Here is a 24,577-nt window from a genome sequence, read left to right as displayed (position 1 = left end):
TGGACAGTATATAATTTAGTATATTTACAAGGTAGTGTAAAAGCTTAGAAAAGGGGAAGCCAGGGAGGATTGAGTTGTTCAGAGAGAACTTAATGCAACACTCAAGTGACCCTTAACCTGATTCTGGGAAAACAGCCTAAGAAAAGTGAGGGCATTCTATCTATCTATCTATCTATCTATTTATTTATTTATTTATTTATTTATTTAAGGGCATTCTATCTATCTATCTATTTATTTATTTATTTATTTAATATAACTTATTGTCAAGTTGGCTAACATAGAGTGTATACAGTGTGCTCTTGGTTTTGGGGGTAGATTCCTGTGTTTATCACTTACATACAACAACCAGTGCTCATCCCAATAAGTGCCCTCGTCAGTGCCCATCACCCATTTTCCCCTCTCCCCTGCTCCCCCCGCTGCCAATCAACCCTCAGTTTGTTCTCTGTATTTAAGAGTTTCGTATGGTTTGCCTCCCTCTAAGAAGAGCGAGGGCATTCTAGATTAGGGCAGCAATATGAATGCAGCCACGTTATATGGCCACGGGCAGTGAAGAGACATGCCTGATTGCACTGGAGATGCTTGTGAGATATATCACAGGGAAGGTGTGGATGCCAGAAATGGGGGCCTTGAAAGGGATGCAGGCAGAGGTGCTCAGGCAGCAAAGAGCCACAGAAGGTATCCAAGTAGGAGGCTGAAAGGAGGTTGCTCTCGGAGAGTCACCCAGGCTGCAGATGGTTGTGGGAGGGAGGCTGGCTTTGAGGGACCCTCAGGAATCGTTAGGAGTGAGGGTGATGAGGACCTGGGTCTGGACTTGGGCGGTGGTTCTTAGGAGGAAGGTGAAGAGCAAAAGCTCTAAGTGGCATCTTTGTAGGCAGAAGAAACAAGATGTGGGGGCCGACAAGATAAAGGAAATGGAGCGGACGTGGTGAGCTTGCTGCAGCAGACCCTGAGGTTTTAGGTCTGGGTGACTGGGAAAAGGGAGTTGCTCCGAGAGGAATGTCAGGAGGCTGACCTGAGGGCAGTTTGTGGCACTTGGAGGCAGGCTTCGGCCTCGGTGAGGAGGAGGGTCTCTGCACAGACCTCCTGCGGGACTTGTACCTGCCAGGTCATGACTGACCCAGAAATAAAGCCATCCACCAAAAGAGACATTTACGTGTTTTAAAATATTTAGAGAAAGAATTTTAGCCCTTTAAAATTAGAGGATTGTTAAAACCATTTTAATACCTTTTACATTTTGAGATGGAATGACTTATAACTAACTTTTATAAGAGCCTTCTTCCTCCACTGAGTTCTTGTTGTCCATCATTTATACCATTCTCTTAACGAATTTTTACTTTGACATAATTTCAAACTTAACAGAAAGTTGCAAGAATTGTAAAAAGAACTGTTATACTCTTCACTAGATTCACCACTTGTTAGCATTTGCTGACATTTTGCCACCTTTGTTAGGTCTTTCCTTCTCTCTCTCTTCCCCATCTCTGTACATGTGCATGCAAATTTATACTGATTTGTGTGAATCATCTGGGAGCAAGTTGCAGACATTATGCCCTTTTCCTCCAGATCCTTCAGGGTGTATTTCCTAAGAACATAGCCACAGTAAAAACATCAAAATCAGAAGGAAATTCAACACTGGTATAATTCTGAGGTGTAGTCATTCACATGTTGCCAGTTGTTCCAGTACTTTCCCTGCTTAGTCCTCCTTTAATCTGCAACAGTTCCTCTGTTTTTGTTGTGCCTTTTATGACTTTGATAATTTTAAAGACTATAGGCCTGTTGTTTTGTAGAAAGTGCCTCACTTTGGGTTTGTCTCACATTCTCTGTGACTTGCGTTTCTCAGTTCTTCACATCTGGAGGCTCATGCTGTTGGTCTGTCCCTTCATTGGTGGTGGTTGTAGTTGGTGGTGGTGGTCTGATTACTTGGGTAAGGTGGTATTTACCAGATCTCTAAACTCTTTGAAGTTAACCACTTCCTTCGGAATTAATAAATCACTTATGGGGAGAGACTTTGAGACCTGTAAACATGGTCTTGTTTCTTCTTTGAAGGCCTTGTTTCAGAAGTTTGTGTACTTCTCTTTTTTTCTCTTTTTTGGTTATGAGGTCCTTGGGAGCAGAGGTGTTGTTTTTACATTTGCTTTTATACGTCCATGGTTGCCATCAATTACTGAATCCCAAGAAGATAGTCTGTCAGCAGATAATTTATTGTGTCAGGCTGGGGCTAAAATGATGAGAAGTGGCTGGCAACCAGAACCTTACCTTGAATAGTATCCACTCCAGTGGTGGGTGCACAGTGGGAACGTGATAAACAGATGATCGTAGTACAGGGTAATGAGGACTGTGATCAGGGGAGATAATGCAATATCAGAGCTTGTGGGAGTCAAGAAAGGCTCCCTGGGAGAGAGAGGATTATGCTAGGCTGAGGAAGGTGAGGGAGAAGAACATTAACTGCCAAGAATATGGACTGCTTCTTGGATTTGCATGTTAATAAGCTTGTGCAGGGATTTTAGAACTGAAAAGAACCTCCTCATTTCTTGCTCAAGGTTATTGAGACTCGGTGGTTTGGTGACTGGCCTAAGGTCACTCAGCTCTGGAACAGGCAGAACTGGGGAGTGATGATCACTCCACCTTGACAGGAGTAGGAAGGAAGCACGGGCGTGCTCAGCTAGGTCTCCATTTTCCATGGTACTAGAGAGCTGGGAGGGATAGTTAAGAGAAATACAGTTGGATCCCCACCATGTATGTTTATTCACAGAGAGACAGAGAGGCAGAGGGGGAGTAAATATAGAATCAGCTTTATTGCATGAAGCACAGGATAGCCTAGGAAAGTTGCACTGAGAACATGGCTTGACATCCAGGCTAAAATTGGGTTTCTTGGTGTTCCTTGCTCTCCTATCTCCACCCCATTCCAGAGCTGTAGATCTTTCTTTGAAGAGAGTTGGGTATGAAAAACAGACCCATCCCCAGCCACTCTGAGGTCTGACCCCTGTGAGTTCACCACAGTAGGCCAGGAGCAGGGAGGGGTGGGGGAAGGAGAACTCTCCAGAGGGGTGGACAGACAGAAGAAAGAGTGGGAATGAGTAGCCAGGCGATCCACCAGCCCAGCCCTGGTTTTCCTGAATCATCATCTACTCACCCATGCTTCTGGAGATCAGAAATGTGGGTAGAGGTGGGGATGTGGGGACAGTTTCCTTAACATAATGTATATATTTTTAGGAAGAATTTAAACCGTGCACTTGCTTCCTTGGTGGGACTATAATGTCATGTTAAATTTTGAAATTTATCATCTCTGTATTACAAACAATAATATGTTCCTGATCATCATCTTCAGGGTAATTTTTATCAGTGTCTGAATGATACATTTATGAGGTTACCTGTAATTAAAAGTTGTTTATTGAACTTGTTTGTTTATTGTCTACTATTCCAAGTAAATCCTGTTTTTATATTTATATATGCCCATACACACAAGATACGCACACATACATGCACGTAACATGTCTACAGACTTGAGTAAGGTGTTCTTAGGGTCTTTTAAAATGTTTTTTACATGTTACTTTTTAACATGAGTTTTTCTGTATGTATTACACAGTCATACTCTTTTTATTGCCCTTCATTTTGCAGCTAACTCTGTTAAATTTAAACTTTGTTTGGAATTTTTCTTGTTTCATTAAATAGTCCTCCCTACTAGGTTGTTAAGCCTATTTAGATTTTTCCAGGTATCAATAATTTATTGAATTCGTTGTTTGCCTTTAAGTGAATTGCAGAGGGAGTGTTTCCCGAGCTGTGGGTCTTTGTTTTTCTACATACAGTTAATACCCATCTCATGTGGCTATGCTCCATTACAGAACCATATGCTCTGTCTTAGGCTAGAGTGACCTTTTATTTCTGGGATCATAGGGCTTTTCTTGAACTTACTCTCCTAAGTCCCCAGTGGGCAGTAATCTCAGCTTATTATCTGGTTGCTCCCATTGCTGCAGCTTTCCCCCAGAGTTAGCTTTTGATCTTCAGTCTTGCAGGGCAGCAGTTTCTTTGTTGCTTTTGGAGAATGCAAGATTATAAACAGAGATTCATTTGAAAGCTGTTTTTTCCCTAGAGGGTAGTCGAGAACCAAACCAATCTCTACTTTAAGGTCTAACTATATAATAATAATTAAAGCAAAGTATGGAGGAGAAATAGGGCACAGAATTACCAGTTCTTTTTTGTAAATTTGATTAGTCAGTTTTTTTTTACTGATGAGATCTTATGAAATCTGCCACCTAATGGAATATATGGAGCTTATCCTAATTTTTCCAAACCGTTTTCCAGCCATTTCCAGCCACTTTTGTACAACCAGAGGTCATTAAAAAATTTTGTTTTAAACATGGGAATCAGTTGAGAGGTAAGAACAAATGTATTTCTTAAACATAAGTAATTGTTAACCTTTTTCTCTTATTAAAGGTTAAAACTGCTTATAAATGTGCATGTGTCTTACGAGATACCATAAATCCATACCTACTGCGGAGAATGAAGTCAGATGTCAAAATGAGCCTTTCTTTGCCAGATAAAAATGAACAGGTCTGTAAATCGAGGAGTTACCAAAACATTTCTGAAGCGTGGGTGTACCTCTCTGTTTACTTTTCATGCACAAAGTTGGCGAGGCTAACAGGTGTGGTCGCTGGTGCTGCCGGGCTGCTGCTTTACATTTGTATACATCTGTATGTGACAGGTGAGCCTGCTGTGTCATCTGCCCTCGGCAGGACTCTTCCTCTGTCCACAGGCTTTGCTCTTTTGCTTATTAACACACATATTCCTCCAGCTGCACTTGTAAACTTCTCTATTTTCCTCAAGCCCCAACTCATTCTTGCCACAAATCATAGTAGGTGCCAGTCACATTCCTGGGAGATAGCAATGAACAGAGCAAACGCTCACTCTCATGGAACTCACGTTCATTCTTGAGGAGGGGAGATAGTCATAGGTAAATATGTCACATGGCAGGCAGCAGTAGTGTGGAGGAAAAAATGAGCAGGGTAAGGGGGATGGGGTGAGTAAGGGCGAGGATTTGGGGAAGGGGGCTTCTTGTAAGGGATGGCTAGCGGTCTCTTCTCTGGTAAACGGACATTTAACAGAGGCCTAAAGAAGGTGAAGGAGTGAATCATGGAGTTTTTGGAAGAAGAGCATTTTAGGTAGATGGAAGTGGAAGGGCGTTGGTACCTTCAAGGAAGGCATTGTGGCCTGAGGGCAGGAAGAAGGATGACAGTGGTCAGAGGGAGAAGTCAGATGGCTGGCCAGATCAACAGGGCCTGCTGGTCACGCTGAAGACTGGATTTTACTGTGAGGGAGGAGGTGGTTCACAGGGAGATACTGAGCCAAGGAATGATGTCATCTGACTTAGGTTGTAAAAGGGGCATCCTTTTAAAGGCCATCCTGGTGGTCTGTTATCTCCACCAATGACTACACCTTCTTTTGAAAGTAAGTACATTGTAGATTTCTCAGTGTTGAAAATATAAAAGATCTTAGAGATCTGTCACCAAGGCTTTTCTATCCCTGCCTCTTCCCTTCCCCCAGACTTATTTCCAAACTCAGCCCTTGATCTTAGCATTCCCCTTGCAGGTCTCTCTTTCCCACCAGTGTCTCAGGCCACAGTGCTCTGTTCTTTGTCTAATTCCAAATCCACCAGTTGCTGTGCTGTTTTATTTGTCCTTTTTCATGCTTTCACTTCTTTGCTCTACATCCTCCTAAATTAATGCAGCCAGTGTCTGTCTCGTTTTCCACCATTGATTGGCACTCTCCTCAGTATTGCATAGTGTTGCTGGATTAGTTTTTCCAAGGCTCATCTTCCTGCCAGTTATCTTCAATGTCCCTCTTCCCATCAAGAATACCTGATTTAGCTTATATGCACCAATTTATTTTTGCTGTGGAGTCCCAGAATGTGTCTTTTTTATATTCCATGTAGTAGCCAAAGCAAATCACTTCTTGTTTTCCAAACATGAGCCACTTGTCTTTCCATGTGCTTGGACGTTCCCTCTTCCTGGAGGTTTTCCACCCCACTGCATCCACCCATCCCACACTCCAGCAAACCTACACACAGGAGTTTTAAGATCCCACGAGGCTCTTGACTAGAATTCCTTGAGGTTGGGACTTTGTCTTACCCATCTTAAAATGCCACGTAACACCTAAAACAGTGATTTGCGTACATGAAGCATCTGGTGAATAATTTGTTCAGTTAACTTTGTAATTAACAGGAAATGCTTTTCCCTGTTGCCTTTGTATTCAAAGGACTGAAATATGAGTTTAAGAAATCAGGAATTACATATACTCAGGTTCATATTTTAGAAAGATTACTCAGGCAGCATATGAACGCATTGGAGGAGAAGGAAAATGGAGGCACAGGGATGAGTTAGCCGGTCCTTATAGAGTCTGAGGGGAAAGATGAGTCTGAACCAAGGAGGGGTTTCCTGTGTAGTTGATGGGATGGATCTGCTGCCAGAGGCTTCAAAGGACAGAACATGGAGGAGACAGCTGACGAGTTTAATTCGGGTCGTTTGAAGCACCCACGAAATATCTGCCTGCTTAAAAGGCAATTATAAATGAGTCTTGGGTTCTGAGGAGAGTTCTAGGCTGGGATGTAGTTGTGACCTCTGAGCAGGGAAGGGGTGAAAGTTACAGGCAGGGATGAGTTTGCCTGAGGCCCATGCACGGAACGAGAAGAGAAAAGCTGCAGTGTTGTGGAGAGGGTATCAGGAGGGACTAGCCAGGAGGATAGGAGGCCTACGTAGAAAGGCAGGAGGTAGGGTAGGGGAAATGGATCATGAGGTCTAGGGTCCCTGTGTGGCCGGCTGCCAGGAAGTTATTAGTGACCTCATCCACGGCAGTTTCCTGGTGGATGTGCTCCAGGCTTGTGCTGGGTCCAGGAGAGGATGTGGGGATGGTGATTGTGCATAATCCATTCAGGCAGTTTTCCCCCTCAGATTTTGGAAAGTGTAAGGTGGTGGAGCACTTAGGTGTAAGGAAGAGGAGAGGGTTTTCAGATCCAGTGTGAAGGTCAAAGGGTTGCCCCGATTGCAAATAGGAAGCTGTTCTGAGGATAAAGGAAAACCAGGTGAGGTGGATAAAGTAGATCAATTTTAGGAAGTGAAAGTCAGGGAATCATGACTGATAGCTTCAGTTTCTATTTTTGATGTTTTGTCCGTTTGATTGCTTTTAAGTAGAGGTTGAGACAAAGGTGGGTAACAAAGGTGGTGGGTAGGTGGGAGGCTTGGGGAGAATGAGGAGTGTTGTCACAGTTGTTCTAGGTTTATAGAAGGTGCTGAGTGGGGAGTGCATAGAGACTTCCCCTGGAGACCAGGAGCAGGAGTGGCAGGACACTGCCCCGATGGGTAGTGTTCTTCAGCAGTGCTCAGTACTTTACCAGAAAGGATTAGAGAAGGCAGGTGGTTGAGTCAGTCTTCATTTGAAAGTTTACAAGGCAGACATAGCGGGTGGCAAAGGGGTAGCTGAAGGAGAATGTCTTGTTTTAATGACTAAGGAATAGTGTCAAGCCATGAGGTGGCGGCAGTGGACGTGGAAAAAGGAGGATTGAGAGGCAGAAAATCAAGGAATGTTCTGGCATGGAGTAACAGGCACAGTTGGGTTGGGAGGGTGGGCGAGTCTGGTAAACTTACGGACCTGTGCTTCCATCTCCAGGAAAGGGAACAAGTCAGGCGAGGGTAGGGTCCCTGGTCAGGTCTACGGAAGTGAAGGTGGGAGCGGGGCACAGGTGGTGACATGGTCTGAACTCTTGGAGGCTAGGATGCAGGAGGCTCTGTGCACCTGTCCCTGAACTTTGTTGTGGAGAGGAAGCCAGTCTTCAGGGACTGTTGGGAGAGTGGGTGGGAATCTGGAGGTGGATGGATGACAGAAATGGAGGGGCTGATGTAAAGGGGTGACTATGTTTTTGTTCACCTTGAGATGTGGCACAATTTTGGCTTTTTAAAATAAGAAGTACATTGTTAAAATTGTATGTGTTGTGCATTTTTAATTGGAAAATTTTGTTGGTATTTTAATTATTTTCACAGTTTTTAAAAAAAAATTCTCTTTTTTTCCTCCCCTATAGGTCCTATTTTGCCGTCTTACAGAGGAACAACTTAAAGTCTACCAAAATTTTATTGATTCCAAAGAAGTTTACAGAATTCTTAATGGAGATATGCAGGTCAGCTAAATAATGGAAAGTAGAGAAATGAATTGTGGAGCAGGGAAGCAGGGGAGGAAAGGAACCTAGGACTAGTCAAGGATTCATGGTTACCTCTTAGAAACATTCGGGTGTGCACCGTCACTTAATTCAAAGCCCTTCCAGAAGTAAGAGAACATACAGTTCCATTTGAGCATGCTTCCTTTTGCCTGTATTGCAGCACGGTTACACTTGAGCCCCACGTCTCGTGGTCCAGAAGAGTAGTGCCAGACACAGGGTCTGTAGTGGTGAGTCCTGCAGGGATGTCTCGTCCTTTGCAGAAAGCAGGGAAGTGGCTCTGGACTGCTGGGGTTAGCAGGTGCGTGAAGGAAGAATTAGGATTATAAATGTTTGTGTGAGTGATAACATTTTAGTTACTGGCAGTACTCAGCAGTAGGTGGGGGTAAAGGTCTATTCAATAAGCATAGTCGCCTTATAATCAGCATTTAGTTTGAAGCTCCGTATAAACTGTTCAATTTCATTGTGCTTCAGTGTCCTAAAGTGTGAATTGTGTTTTGTTTATTTGACACATAAAACTTCCTTAGTCTTTGGTCTGTCCTCCTGGGAGGTACAGCTGAGTGGCAAGCACCTTACTCTCCAAAACACACTTCCCTGCTTATACACAGAGGTTGACAAAGAGATGAGAATGGGTGACGGGCTGCCCGTGTCCTGTACTGTCTGCGTGCTGTTTCTTCCAGATGAAGTCATTTCAGTTCTTTCAGTGCACAGTTTCTTACTTCATCTGTCTTTGGCATCTATGGGAGGTTCTTCAATCATTCACATTTATTCATCTCTCCAAAATCGTCCCTTAACTTAGCTTCGTGTGCCTCTGAATTGGGAAGCCGTAGGTGGTCTAGATTAGCACCAACCCGTAGATACACAATGCCAGCTGCATATGGGATTTTAAATTGTCCTAGTCACATTAAAAAAGGTAAAAGGAAGTGAAATCAATTTTGATAATGAATTTTATTTAACCTGATGTATGTATCTAAAATGTCATTTTAATACATAATCAAACATTTTAAATTATTAATGAAATATTTTACCTTTTTTAAAACTACATCTTTAAAATTGGATATTTTACATTTGCAGCACATCTCAATTTGGACTACCATGCTTTATTATTTTTTTAATTAATTTATTTTTGAGAGAGAGAGTGCGAATCAGGAAGGGGCAGAAAGAGAGAGAGGATCCCAAGCAGGCTCTGCACTGCCAGCTCAGAGCCCGATGTGGGACTTGAACCCATGAAACCACAAGATCATGACCTGAGCTGAAACCAAGAGTTGAATGCTCAACCCACTGAGCCACCCAGGTGCCCCTGCACTAGCCACACTGTGTGTGCATAGTAGCCCTCTGTGGCTGTGACCACTGTATTGGAGGCACAGATCTAGAGGCAGATGGAGAGTTACAGATGACTGGAGGAATTTTGACAATGTTCCTGATTTGTTCAGATTTTTTTATTGTTTATTTTGTTTAACTGTTGTTTGCTAGTTAAAACTACCATTGTTGACTTCACTTATGGTTCATCTTTTTCTACTTGAGCTTTTATACTCCTGAGCTTGATTTGAGTCATACTCAGAAAGCTGTGAAGGATGCCCTTCTGCTGGGAGCCTGGAGGGCAGGCACTCCTGGTCTCTTCTTACGCCCTTCTGCTGAATGAACCACCCTCATGTCTTTCCCATTTGCATATTTTCCAGGCAGACACGTTTTCTGATATTCTAATATAAAAGTAAATGGAACTTGGGGCGCCTGGGTGGCTCAGTCGGTTAAGCGTCTAAACTTTGGCTCAGGTCATGAGCTCATGGTTTGTGGGTTTGAGCCCTGTGTCAGGCTCTGTGCTGACAGTTCAGAGCCTGGACCCCGCTTCAGATTCTGTGTTTCCTTCTCTCTCTGCCCCTCCCCTGTTCGTACTCTGTGTGTCTCTCTCTCAAAACTAAATAAACATTAAAAAAAAAAAAGTTAAAAGTAAATGGAACTTCAACCTCTGACTCATGTTCAACTGCAGAACTTTCAGTGAGGTGTACTTAGTAATATTTAAATGCATTTGTTCAGTCACCTGCCCGATTTCTCCACATTTAGATGGGCATGTTTTTATTCACATAAAAGATGAGTCAGTTTTTATATGCTGTGAACTGCATACCTTTTTTTCTAGTGAGAGAAAATAAATCATCAGTAAATTAAATATGACCAGTAGATGTTCAGTCCAATAGGATGTTTTTGTTTCTAGAGAACTTACTTACCTTAGCAAGATAGAAGATGAATGAAGGTTGATTTCTTCCAGCTCCTAATATGCTGTGGATGTGGAGGAAGCTAAGAAACTGGTGAAGAATTCCTTTTTAATCTGTGTTACATACTGAATATCATCCTTCCCTCCCTTTCCAAGCGAATGTTATTTAAGTGGGATAATCAAATGCACGTAATTCTTTTATACCATAGATTTTCTCTGGACTTGTAGCCCTAAGAAAAATCTGCAACCACCCTGATCTCTTTTCTGGAGGCCCCAAGAATCTCAGAGGTATTCCAGATGATGAACTAGAAGAAGATCAGTTTGGATACTGGAAACGTTCTGGGAAAATGATAGTAGTTGAGTCCTTGTTGAAAATATGGCACAAACAAGGTCAACGAGTATTGCTATTTTCGCAGTCAAGACAAGTGAGTATACAGACCTCATACAAGAAACAACAATTCTTTAAGACTTAACAACCAGTAATTTTAAAAATGAGATGTAATTTAAAATAATGATTTTAAAAGCAAATTCACCCCCTGATACTAAGGTGGAAAGCCTACAGATGTCTTTGGGAGCTTGGATCTTTCTCTAGAATTGGTGCCTAGAAGTTAGCTTTTTAAAAAGGTTTACCAAAGGGGCGCCTGGGTGGCTCAGTCAATTGAGTGTCTGACTTCGGCTCAGGTCATGATCTCGCGATCCGTGAGTTCAAGCCCCGCGTCGGGCTCTGTGCTGACAGCTCCGAGCCTGGAGCCTGCTTCAGATTCTGTCTCCCCCTCTCTCTCTGCCCCTCCCCCACTCATGCTCTGTCTCTCTCTGTCAAAAATAAACATTAAAAAAAAAAAAAAAAAAGGTTTACCATGTGATTCTAGGGTGTGGGTAGGTTTGGGTCTGAACTCAAATAGATGTCCTGCTCTTTACAAAACTGAGAAGAATTAATAGTAGAGAAATACCAAAAATACTCTTGTAGTAAGTATTATATTTATCTGCCTCAGAGCAAGAAGCCCCTTTTAATTTAAGCCTGTTGGGGAAGGTTTGACTGTTTAGAGAAATGTGAGAGTACTCACTGCAAGTGTATTTTTGATTTTTAAACTCTTTTCCCCTCCCCCCTCTCCCAAACAGATGTTGGACATACTTGAAGTATTCCTTAGAGCCCAAAAGTATTCTTACCTCAAGATGGATGGTACCACTGCAATAGCTTCAAGACAACCACTGATTACAAGATACAACGAGGTAACCAGTGTATATAACAGTAAAACCAAGTAGTGCTACTCTGTGCAGAGGAAGGAAGGAGAATAGCTTCACTCACCTGAGCCATGCGTACATGGGGAATAGGCAGTGGGTAGGGAGAGACTTAGTGCTTTAAACTCTGTGCATTTCTGTATTTTGTGTATGTTTGTGTGTCTAAACAAAGAATGTGTATTCCTTCTTGAAAAGCCAACTCTGAGATATTTCTAATATAATTGATACTAAAAGTAGGAGTTGTGAGATGAGATCTTGACTGACCCACGGTCTCCAGGACATAACCCATTTTTTGTATTGGGAAGAGGTTTCCATGTGTAGAGTATGTAAAGACAGAGGTGAAGAGCTGTAACTAGTCTTAAATGAGCATGCTAAAAGTTGCACATCTTACCTCTAGGACACATCTATATTTGTGTTTCTTCTGACCACTCGGGTGGGTGGCATAGGAGTCAACCTGACGGGGGCAAACAGAGTCATCATCTATGATCCCGACTGGAACCCAAGTACAGACACACAGGTAAGGGAGTGTATTAGTGGCATACAGGTGAGTGGCCAGCACTTGGGAGTGTCCTTCGGCGCCCCTGTCAGCTTCTGCATGGAGCTGACATCTTGGTTGTTGCCCAGTCTTCAGCGTGGAGGAAGATACCGTCTGGCCTCACAGACAGGAAGAGTCTCCAGCAGTTTATCTGTAACATTCATCGCTACACCTGGGGTACAGAGAGAGAGTGCAAAGTTACACACATTGTTTTTCAGGTGGAGATGGCTCCGTCTGCCTTTGTCACCTGCCTATTTATCTTCCTTAATAGGCCTTATATGTATTTTAGCATCAGTAGCCAAAATTTTAGCTTTGGCAGGGGAAGGAAGCAACTGGCTGTCTCTCTTTTGGTAAGTGCTTGTCATTGGGAAGGGTGCTTGTTACCATGCATCTCTCTGCTGCAGGCCCGGGAGCGAGCCTGGAGGATCGGCCAGAAGAAGCAAGTGACGGTGTACAGGCTGCTGACTGCAGGCACCATCGAAGAAAAGATTTACCACCGGTCAGTACAGATGGCTGCTCGCTCCTTGACTGGAGACTGCTCTCCCCGCTGCGGCGTGTGCAGGATGTAGATCTAGAAGTATGCCTCCAGGGCTTGGAGCTGGGAATTTTTTTCATGTATTGCTTTAAAAGTCTTTTCATCTTAGAGCAATAGTTGCTGTAACTTAAAGGATATGTGAGGGTTTGGGGGGTTTTTTTTTGGTTGTTGTTTTGGTTTTGTATTTTTTCTTATTAAAGTAAGCTCAGATGGCTTATTTTGAGTTTTTAGAAAATGTCTTTGGGGTGCCTGGGTGGCTGTCAGTAGAGCATGTGACTCTTGATCTCGGGTTCATGGGTTCAAGCCCCACATTGGGGATGGAGTTTACTTAATATTAAAAAAAAAAAAGTAAAAGTCTTTGAACCTGAATGTCTTCGTACCTTATTAAACATCAAGGACTGCTTATGTGTAAACTTCATGTTAACTTATTTAAGAGAAACGTACCTATCTACTATAGTGTACCATCTTTTTTCAAAAATTTTAAGAAGTGACAGAGTTGAAATACATACTGAAATTTTCACATAACATGCAGGTGTGATCAGTGTGGGGTAGCCTGGTTCAGATGCCCCTGAGAGACAGGTTGACCAGGATACCTGTTTCTTTTTCCATCTCTCTCTACAATGAGTAGGGGTTTGGGCAAAGGTCGCTTTAACAGTGGGGTGGAGATACTGCCACCTTCTCCCCCCTCCTCTGCTGAAGACTTTATTCTCAAACTGTACCCCAGCTCTTAAAGCAAGGCTTCCTGCTTTCTACCCTGCACTGGGTTACTGCCAGATAGGTGTGTGTTCTTCAAGTTCTTATTCTTTTTTTTTGTAATTTTTTTAATGTTTATTTTTGAGAGAGAGAGAGAGAGACAGAGTGTGACTGGGGGAAGGGCAGAGAGAGAGGGAGACACAGAATCTGAAGCAGGCTCCAGGCTCCAGGCTCCGAGCTGTCAGCACAGAGCCCAGCGTGGGGCTCGAACTCATGAACCGTGAGATCATGACCTGAACTGAAGTTGGACGCTTAACTGACTGAGCTACCCAGGTGCCCCCTCAAGTCCTTATTCTGAGAAGGCTGGAGATGAGCTGAGTCCTGTGAGGGAGAGCTTCCTTTTAGAGAGACATGTTGTAGCCTGGGTGATAGGGGCAGGACTGCTTTGTGGGGACGTCTGGGCAGGGGTGATGATGGTGTGGAGCTTCAGCATAGAGTGTGAATCAGCACGCGGAAGTGGGTGAGACGGCTTCAAGTACAAAGCTCAGTTAAGAGAGTTTCCCGAATGCCATCATGGAAGGGTCCTGAAGAGGGCAGGGCAGGGGACCTGCCAGGAAGCTGACTCCTTCCAGCTCAGAGAGGCTGTGAATCACATGATTACATATAGAAAAGTGTTGTCTGACATGTGATGAATCTTGGAGGTTGAAAAAGCTCACTGGGTATAAATAATATGATATTCTTTGTATTTCAGATTCTATAAAACATGGAGACCATCCAATGTTTCATGTACTTTCTGAATTGTAATTTTCCAAGGCAAGAAGTTTGGGTATTATTTAGACATTTGTTCAGCTGCAGTTATCATATCAGTCATAGTTTTATAATTAGGATTTTGAGGCACGGCTAAGCATTGTTTCATACGAGTTTAATTTTTATCTTTTTAGACAAATTTTCAAGCAGTTTTTGACAAATAGAGTGCTGAAAGATCCGAAGCAAAGGCGATTTTTCAAGTCCAACGATCTTTATGAGCTGTTCACTCTGACAAGCCCCGATGCATCCCAGAGCACTGAAACAAGTGCTATTTTTGCAGGTATTACATAAAGTAACTTAACTTAGAGTAGTAAATCACGGCAGAATTATGTAGTGTAACTTGAGTGTGCTTTTCCCCTTTATAGGAACTGGTTCAGATGTTCAGACTCCCAAACGCCTTTTAAAAAGAAAACTTCTGCCAGCCTTTGGAACAGACCCTAATGTTTCAATGTGCAAAAAGTGCCCTGATTCTAATGCATCTGCAAATGATGCCACATCATCTGAAGAAAAGTCTACAGCGACAGGAGCTGAAGTAAATGCAGTAACATCTGATCAAGTAACATCTGATCCTTTGAAAGATGCCCCTCGAACGCCTAGAGATCTGACTGGTGGTGATGGGCCTGGAGAAGAGACAAGTGCAGTGTCTAGACCAGAGGAGTCATCAGTGATTAGTGGACATGGGGAATGTTCAGATTCTCCAGGAATCAGCAAAATGGATGGACTGTCTAGTGAAGAAAGCATCCATGAAAAACAAGGTCTTTCTGACAAAAGAGAAAGCTGCCAGGCTCCAACAGACCCTCTTCGGGAGAATAAGCAAACGGAAAATAATTTTTATAAGCACAAGTCTAAAACAAAACATAGCGCACCAGAAGAAGAGACCCCACACCATCGCAGGCTGAAGCAAAAGCCTAAGAACTCTAAGCATCGCAGAGATGCCAAGTTTGAAGGAACTCGAATTCCACACCTAGTGAAGAAAAGGCGGTACCAGAAGCAAGACAGTGAAAATGAGAATGAGGCCAGCCCGCAGAGCAATGACGATTATGTCTTGGAAAAGCTTTTCAAAAAGTCAGGTAATCTTTTTGCTGAATATGCCACAGGTGTGCTAGGAACAGAAGATGGGTAGGCTCTTTGTAGCAGTAGCAGCCTTTACTCACAGGGCCAAATGGGCTCTCAGCTGGAAGTAGTTTTTCTTCTAAAATTCAGATTTGGAATATAGTGACATTTTGAAAATCTTATTCACCTCTCTTTTCTGAAGACCTCAAAGAAATTGAACCTTTGGGGAACAACAGTACTTGACTTACAACCACATACAGGAGGGGTGCAGTGCTTTAAGTAGATTTGTGTGACCTGAACACTAATAGGAAGTTCCTGGACATGCTATATTTATGTCATTTTCCAGCACAGGAGATTAAAGTAACCGTCATAGGGGAGAGGCAGGGACGTGGCCAGAGGCAGGCACTCTGGAAGTGGGAAAGCTGATCACTAATATCGAGGGAGAACAATCAGGAAAGCAGATTCCACAGTTGCTCAGGACCAGGGAGGACAGGCAGTCCTGCACAGCGTAGTCATCCCTGGGAATGTTGTCTTGTTCAGGCCTCTGCAGTCATCGTGTTCACAGTGTGATGGCCCGAGTGACCAGAGATCACCGTTTGTGGGTCTCAATTCGGGAGGGCAGGTTTCTGTATGGCATTTCAGAAGGAAACCCTCTGGGCCTCCTACCTTCTATTTCTTTTCCATTTACTGGTCTGTTTTCCTAGGAAATGATCTCTTTTGTTTAGTTTTCAAGTTTATTTGCATAGAGGCATTGAAAATGTTATTGTAATTTTTTAGAAACTTGCTTCTGTTTCAAGACAGTTGCTCCCTTGTCATTTCTAATTTTGTAGATTTCTGCCACACTTTTTTTTCGGTCAGGTTAAGCTAGTGGTTTGTTTGTGATTTTTTTTTTTTAAATCAGCATTTTGATTTATTAATTAGGTCTATCGTTCTCTACCTCATTAATTTTTGCTTTTATCTTTATTATTTTCTTCCCCGTGCTTCCTTTTTTTTTTTTTTTTTTTTTTTTTTTGCGTTTTGGTGAGTTTTTTTGGCTTAATTTTTATAAGACTGACTTAGAAATTTGTTAATTCATTTGGGGCGCCTGGGTGGCTCAGTCAGTTAAGTGCGTGACTCTTGATTTTGGCTCAGGTCATGATCTCACAATTGTGAGATCAAGCCCTGAGTCAGGCTCTGTGATGGGCTTAGAGCCTGCTTAAGATTTTCTCTCTCCCTGTCCCTCTGCCCCTCCCCACCTCGTCTGTGCATGTAGGGGACAAGCCCAAGGGTACTCTCTCTCTAACTCAAAAAGAGAAAAATGCTTTTTTAAAATAAAAAAAGAAATTCATTTTTATTCTTTCATTTTTATTGATACATAAATATTTAAGGCTATGAATTTACCACTGAAAACTTCATTAAATTCTGCTGATAAGTGGCATTTTCATGATCATTAGTTTTTAGAAACTCTATAATTCTGGCTTATATTTTTACATTTTTCCCTTCAGTAAAGAATTAATAGACGGTTTTAAAAATTTCCAGGTAGCAGATATGTTGAGGGTCATTAGTAATCCCCACATACCTTGTAGGGTGGTGATGAAGGTGACTAGCAACAGCATTTATAAAGTTCCTGGGTCATGATAGTCAACTTGGCAAATGGCAGCTAAAAATGTTCATTGTTTTTCCTCCACCCACAACAAGACTAGCCAATATAGAAGAAAACATATTGTGTACAAACCGGAATAACATATTACTGTTTCCTTTGTTCTTGTTAGTTGGTGTGCACAGTGTCATGAAACACGATGCCATCATAGATGGGGCCAATCCAGATTATGTGCTGGTGGAGGCAGAGGCCAACCGAGTGGCCCAGGATGCCCTGAAAGCGCTGAGGCTCTCTCGTCAACGGTGTCTGGGAGCAGTGTCCGGTGTTCCCACCTGGACAGGCCATCGGGGGGTTTCTGGTGCACCAGCAGGAATAAAGTAAGAGATTGCTGCTCTCCCATGCATGTGAGGTGGCCAAACCGCCTAGGCCAGGAATAAAGCCAGGGCAGGCGTGGTAGAAAGTCTTGCAGGGAGGGGTTGGGTCAATCAGATTTGCATGACTTGGGGAAAAACATTTATAGTCTTACGTTCTTCCTCACACTGTCTCCTGCCTTCCAAAGCTGAGTTTTCAGGGAAGGCGGCATGATCTGTTTTGCTCAAGAGATGTTAAAAATAAGAGATACAGAATAATAACTAAACTTAAGATGATTAGCCAGTGTTCAGCAATCAGTAACTACTATGCTATTCGGTTCATTTGTTCAGAATAATCTTTCTACCTGGAATTTGTGGGTAGTTGCCATCACTTGTTGAACAAGATACTGAGTGGTTCTTACTTGAGATGCAGCTGTGACTTCCCAGGAGAGCAACGTAGAAAGACTGAAGGGGATGAGCATCATGGTTATGAAAGAGTAACCATGAAGAAGAAAATTTTCCAGCAAAAGATTAAGTTTTGGAAGGGCATTTTCATCTCTAAGACCACAGGAGCAAACATTTCATCTACTGTGGCTCTTTTCCTTATTTAGGAGTAGATTTGGTCAGAAAAGGAATTCCAACTTCTCTCTGCAGCATCCTTCTTCAACATCTTCAAAGGAGAAATGCCAGGTAATATGATAGCCTGTCTGCTTTTCGTGTGTGAGTCTTAATAGAACTGCTGTGAAAATTTAACCTGATTCAGATGTGAAGAAAATCGCTGGCATAATGGCCCCCAGTATCTGTGTTGTATGCTCTGATTAATGAAGCACTTTCATGTGAAACTGAAAGGACCAGCCAACTTTGTAAAAGACAGTCTTTAACCCAAATCTACAGCAGAATCTCTGTTTTGCCCTCAGAAAGTTAACACAGGGATAGAGGATGTGGGAGTTGCTGCCCCTGCAGCCTGCTCCGTTCGGTGGTGACGTACCAGTTCTGGAGAGCCCTACCCTCTAACGTGAATGTTGAGAAAACTGCCTGGGATGTTGTTTGTAATTTACTAGCCACTAGAACCTTGTGCCCATCTCTCCCTGTCCTGTAACCCCCGGATGCCCTGAGTGCTTCACTGAGTAAAGACTGGACCAGACTCTATCATTCAGTGCTCTCTTTGGTCTTTGCTAGTTAAGGGTTATGTTACTGATAAAAGTTGAAAACTCCCCAAGTTCAGACTCCTGTTTCAAACTTAAAAAAAAAAAAAAAATTTTTTTAATGTTTATTTTTGAGAGAGAGATACAGCATGAGTGGGGGAGGCACAGAGAGAGAGGGAGACACAGGATCCGAAGCAGGCTCAAGGCTCTGAGCTGTCACCACCAAGCCCGACGCAGGGCTCGAACTCACAAACTGTGAGATCATGACCTGAACTGAAGTTGGGTTGATGCTCAACCGACTGAGCCACCCAGGCACCCCTCAGACTCCTATTTTCGATTAATATGAACACGTGTAGAACAGAGAACGTTTCTTTGACTTTCCATGTTCTGTTCTTTTAGCAATAGGGATGTGAAAAAGGTTAGATTTGTGTTGTTGCTCTAGGGAAACTCACATGAGGTGTAAAGTAGGAAAGAGTCAAAAGATTTAAAAGTGAAGAGAAGGAAGTGCAGCTCTACGATTGTTCTTAGCCCACGGTGCCTGGATCAGGGTGGGCTTGCGAGGAAGGACAGGAAAAGTCTGCACAACCCGCACCTCCTAGAGCCGGCTTTCCCACCGAAGGGAGGCTGCAACCCCTGCCCCCTGCCCATCCCCGTCCTCTCACCACACAGAAAGGGATGGAGTGAAGAGTGTAGTTTGGGGGAATTGGGTTTTTAGAAAAATGGTATATAATGGTGGGTGGGTTTCAGTGCTTGACATGCCCCCTGCCCCTTTTTGTTCGATGCCATCTCATTCTTTCCTGTCAGCCTCACTACCCTGGGCTCTAGTATTTGCTTATGGCTCCTCAGTGTTTTGGGGGAAGTAGTAGGAGCGTGAATTAGAAGCTGGCATATCACTGCAGTGGTCTTCTTTCTCCAGGACGGCGTCACGAGAAAGGATGGAAAGGATAATGCTTGTGAGCACTTCAGTGGAAAAGTGGAAGATGCAGAGTCTTCACCCGGGGCCCTCCCTTCGTCTTCACTGTTGGCTAAAATGAGAGCTAGGAACCACCTGATTCTGCCAGAGCGACTGGAAAGTGACAGTGCGCACCAAGAGGCATCTGCTCCGCCATCTACCACCACGGAACACGATGATCTGCTGGTGGAAATGAGAAACTTCATTGCTTTTCAGGCCCGTGTTGATGGCCAGGCCAGCACTCGGGAGATCCTGCAGGAGTTCGAGTGCAAGTTATCAGCCTCACAGTCTTGTGTCTTTCGAGAACTATTGAGAAATCTGTGCACTTTTCATAGGACTTCTAGTGGTGAAGGAATTTGGAAACTCAAGCCAGAATACTGCTGACATTACTTTCTAAACTTTCAGTTGACTTTTCCTAATGGAAATTTCTGGTTATTAATCCTATAACTAATAATCATGTTTGTCAACAGAAGTTGGCTGCATTTGATGTTTACTTTGAATGATATCTACCTCATAATTTAAAATTTCAAGGAAGAAGACATTCATCTCCAAAACTTAAAAGTTTTAAAAATACTTGGGTTGATATTTTCATTTTGGCACTATGAATTATGTTATAAAATCAGGGACCTGATAGTTAATCTTTGGATCGCATTTGTTCCTCTACCCAAAAGATGCTGTCGGGGAGCACATTACTGCTCGTTTAGATGTTTGTAGACCAGAAATCTCAAGAATTCTTTTATTGGTGCTAAAAACATGTCTTATATTCATTCAGACCTGTTCAATAAATTAGTTCATCAATATCTGGTAACAGATAACTTATTTTGGGGGCATAGGTTTTAAACATTTAAACTTATTTGTTACCCATAAAAAATGAGATTTGGTGTCTTATGAATATATCTGTCTCATAGTCTTCCTTTTAAGGTACTGTTAAATCAGCAGGCATTTTCATTAGTAAAGCATGAAATAGCTTGGTAATAAATAAGACCTATACTTGCAGAAGGTTGTAGTGTTACTAAGCTTATGTTGGCTTTACTTTAAGCCAAGTGCATCTTCTTCCCCCCTATGGGGACTGTCTTTTAGGAATATAAAATGTGTTATCTTAAAAAAATACACAAAACTTTAAGCAGAACCAAAAGTAAGTACAAATGAAACCACCAACATACACGTGCACGCAAATGTCATTCCAGACCACAGCCGATATACCATGATTACTGTGTAGTGACCACCCTGGCGGACTGCTCCCTCTGTTCACATGCTGAGCGGTAACTTGGAGCATTTTTTATTTTATTTGTTGTTTGCTTTCTGAGGATGCTGATTACTTTGTGTTAGGCACCGTCGTTCCCCTTGTGTGTTATCTTCTGTCCAGCGGTTTTCATCTGTCTTTGTGCTTTGCATTTGCTGTGACTCTCCTGCTCCAGAGGTTTGCTTTGTAGCTGTTTCCTGGCCGTTGTGATGGTGTTGTTCTGATCCTCTGTTTTCTTAGCCTTGATTTTCTCGTTTCCTGCCCTTTGTTTTATCATCTCAGCTCTGAAATCTTGTTTTCTTAAGTTCGTTGTATTGCTTGCATTTCTTCTAGAGCGGTCACAGTGCAGTTTGTTTCTTGGATTTGTTTTCTCTGGCCTGCTATATTTCCTGTCTGCCTTTTCTGTATCAGGCTTGCCTTCCTCCTATGCCATTTCTTTACATCTTGCTTCTGCTGCAAGAGAGCCGCTCTGCCCATATCTGTATGTTCTTCCCTGTGACGCAGAGGGAAGGGAAAGGACTTGGGTTGGGGGTCCGGGAGAGCCTCTGCTGGGCACCACACAGCCCTGGTTGGAGGATTTGCATTTTACCTCTCTGGTCTGAGGTTCTGTTTGATAGCCTGGGCCCAGGCATCCCTACCCGTAGACAGGAGATGGCAGAGAGTCATTCCCACTAGGATTTTCTGCTTTTTAAAAAAAAAAAAATCTGTCTTATTCATCTTATTCTGTTTTTAGAGTGATTTATATGTTAGAGGAAGAAGATGCTATTATTTTCTTTAGTCTGCTGTCTTTATCTAGAAGTCATAGATGGGATTTTTAAACAGCTCAATAAATCCTGAACTTGAGAATTTGGCTCAGAAGGGAGTTAAAACTCCCTGGGAAGTTCTGGGAAGAACTGGGAAGTTCTTTTTTTTATTTAATTTTGTAATAATCAGCCTATAAGAAAACTACTTCCCCCTTGTTCTTTGATTGAATTTAGTTCACTCTATCTTTCTTGTCTGAGATCTGAACTCTGCTGAGCAAGAGAAGTTGCAGCCTTCTTGTCAAGTAGAAAATGCTATCAAAAGGGATGATGCAGTCAAAGCAGGGTGGTCCTCACTCCAGTTCTTGTCTCAGCACTACCACTGGCATGCTGGGACCTCGGGCAGGTCGCTGCTCTGCCTGTGTCTCAGTGTGACATCTATGAACACTGTCACCATGCCTCCCAGGTGGACAGGCTTAGAGGACGATGCTCTAAGGGTCATGATTTTAATAATAGTAACTTATTCATTTAGATAAAATCTACTTTTTGGAACTTTAAAGGCTTTGTACAATGTAGATAGGTTTAATGTATTTAACATGTTATATTGGTATCAAGCTATAAAATTTTCTGTAATTTTAAAACTTCCTTAATTTATACATGAATATACTATCACTGTGTAAAAAATTTCAGGCAATACTTTGTCTCCTCGCTGTTCTTGCTCCTGTCCCAGAGATAAGTACTGTATGTCGTGTGTATTCTTCCAGGCTGTGTCCCAGGCACTTATAAATACCCATGGCAGAGACTGCTGCTCTCATGTGCGTTTTCCCCTTTTCCTTTACTGACAAGATTTCCTGAGTTTTACCTGGGTACGTGACTACTCAGCTGCAGACTTGACTTCCCGGCCTCCCTTATAGTTAAGTGTGGCCCTGTGACTGGGCAATGGGATATGAGCAGAACTTCCAGATCGGGCCCTTAAATAAGGGACTGGTGTACACTCTTCTTGCCGAGACGTCCGGGGGACCTTAAGCAGTGACATGGGATCGACATAGGTCGTGTGTTGAGGCTGGAAAAGCTGGCCTGCCAGCCTTGAACTGCTTTCTTTTTACCTGTTCCTTAAGAATAAAATAAATTCCTGATTTAACCGCTGCCTTTTATAGTCTGTTTATTACAGCCTCCAGTTTTGTTTTAGGTATGTGATCTATGTAGATGGGATTATGTCATCCTTTTTGCAGCTAGCTTTTCATTGAACATTATATGCAAGATATCTTTTCATCCCTACAATTATGGCTTTACCTTCATGGAACTGCTGGTTTAAAACTTAGATTTTTTTCAGGGTGCCTGGGTGGCTCAGTCAGTCGGGTGATCCCAAGGTCGTGGGATTGAGTTCTGGATTGGGTTCTGCACTGAGCATGGAGCCTGCTTAAGATTCGGGGCGCCTGGGTGGCTCAGTCAGTTAGGCGTCTGACTTCGGCCTGGGTCATGATCTCGCAGTTCGTGAGTTCAAGCCCCGCATTGGGCTCTGTGCTGACAGCTCAGAGCCTGAAGCCTGCTTCAGATTCTGTGTCTCCCTCTCTCTCTGCCCCTCCCCTGCTTGTGCTCTATCTCCGAAAAAGAAATAAATATTAAAAAAAAAAAAAGATTCTCACTCTCTACCTCTGCCCCTCTCCCTGACCTACACTCTCTCTCAAAATTTTTTTAAAAGTTACATAGATTTTAATTTTAATGGATATAGTGAAACTGCTTCCTTCCGTTTATACTCCATCCATGAAAGGACCCCATTCTCCACACCCTTGCCAACAGTAGGTAGCATCAATCTTGGGATGTTTGTTTTGTTTTTAACAAGTCTTGTGTTTGAAAACACCTTGTTTGAGCTTGAATTTCCCTGAAAACCAAAGATTTCCATGTTTTTTGGCCATTTGTAGATTCTCTTGAGTGTTGCTTGTTCATATGTTGGTCTAGTTTTACAATTGGTTACTAATCTTTCAGGGTCCCTCCCCCCAAAGAAAAATGAAGAGGCAATTGCCCCAACTATTATTGAACTTTTTCATTCTTCATTCTTTTCTCTGTTCATTCTTTTCTCCGTTCATTCTTTTCTCCACCCATTTGAAATGCCAGGTGTATCATATGCTAAGTTGTCTTTTCAAGGAGAATGGATCTAGATGTCTATTCTACCAACCACACTCTTCACTATCATTTGATTTTGTACTATGTTTTGCTTTCTATAGGCAAGTTCCTAGTCCTCCCTGCCTCTGCTCCCATTGTCATCTTGTATATTTCCTGTTCCAGGTGAGTCTTAGAATCAGTTTATAATGTCACTGAGATTGTATTGTTCTTTTGATTGGGATTGCATTAGTTTATTGACTTGAGGATAATAGACTTCTTCAAATTAATACAAATTTTCCCATTAGGATCATGATAGGTCTCATTTTGTTAATTATTAAGTTTTTTATATTCTTGGATAAAATTTTAATAACTTTCTTCATAAAGATCTTGCCACTTTTCATATTAGGCTTATTCCTAGGTATTATATAGATTTTTAGTTTTCGTTGGAGATCTTTCTTACATAAAAATTTGGAGAATCAGAACATTCATGTATCTACTTTCCTTATGATACCATTTATCATACAGAAGTTTTAAATTTAAGTGTAGTCAAATTCAGTCTTTACATATTTTTCCTTATTTGAGGATCCCTTTCCTAACCTGATGTCATTATTGCATTCTCATAAATTGTCTTGTAAATTCCATATGGATAGTTATTTTTCTAGCACGTTTAAAAAAAATAGCTCATCCTTTCCTGATTTGTGAGGCTGTCGCTATGATTATATCCAATTTTCATGTAACTATGGGAATATTTCTGGGCTTCTGTTAAATTGGTCCACCTATCTAACTTTGCCAATAACCCACTGTTTTAATCATTGTAGCTTTATAATTGGTTATTGTATATGATAGAATGATTTCCCTCATCTTCCAAAAATGCCTTAGTTCCTAGTTCCATATTTTAAATAGGGCATTTTTAATACATATTTATTATGAAGACCTAATTCCACCGGGTCTTTCACTTACAATAAGATCATATACATCTTACATTTATTTCTAATTATCCTATAGTTTTGGTTGCTACAATAAATAACATTAGAAAGACATTTTCTAGTTGATAAGAATACTGTTGATTTCATATAGTGGTGTGTATGTAGCAACCCTGCTAAACTATTTTACTAATTAGTCTCTAAATTGTCGTGTGTGTAACAATTGTGTCAACTGCAAATAATGACAATTGTGATTCTTCCATTCCAATTCTTA

General features: G+C 42.2%; 1 protein-coding gene across 2 annotated transcripts in view; it reads left to right on the top strand.

Annotated features, from left to right (window-relative positions):
- The window catches only part of ERCC6 (ERCC excision repair 6, chromatin remodeling factor), a 77,924-nt gene extending 55,506 nt beyond the window's left edge, over positions 1-22,418 (top strand). Inside the window, exons 11-21 of one of the 2 annotated variants that reach the window (XR_002078782.2) lie at positions 4,432-4,548; positions 8,066-8,161; positions 10,616-10,831; positions 11,526-11,636; positions 12,043-12,162; positions 12,585-12,679; positions 14,350-14,495; positions 14,581-15,285; positions 17,020-17,224; positions 17,549-17,887; positions 19,259-19,303. Coding sequence is in view for 1 of the 2 variants with exons in the window: in XM_019444909.2 (XP_019300454.2) it covers positions 4,432-4,548; positions 8,066-8,161; positions 10,616-10,831; positions 11,526-11,636; positions 12,043-12,162; positions 12,585-12,679; positions 14,350-14,495; positions 14,581-15,285; positions 17,020-17,224; positions 17,809-17,887; positions 19,259-19,678 (2,310 nt within the window). In the remaining variant the exon portion in view is untranslated. Of the gene's footprint in view, positions 1-4,431; positions 4,549-8,065; positions 8,162-10,615; positions 10,832-11,525; positions 11,637-12,042; positions 12,163-12,584; positions 12,680-14,349; positions 14,496-14,580; positions 15,286-17,019; positions 17,225-17,548; positions 17,888-19,258 lie in introns of both variants that reach the window. The other variant, XM_019444909.2, reaches the window with a different exon arrangement.
- The last annotated feature ends 2,159 nt before the right edge of the window (positions 22,419-24,577 follow it).

This window comes from Panthera pardus, unplaced genomic scaffold, assembly GCF_024362965.1.
Source record: "Panthera pardus isolate Hobbes unplaced genomic scaffold, ASM2436296v1 HiC_scaffold_22, whole genome shotgun sequence".
In the NCBI taxonomy this organism is placed as follows: Eukaryota; Metazoa; Chordata; class Mammalia; order Carnivora; family Felidae; genus Panthera; species Panthera pardus.
The sequence above is the reverse complement of the archived record's forward strand: the minus strand, read 5'-3'. Positions and strand labels throughout refer to the sequence as shown.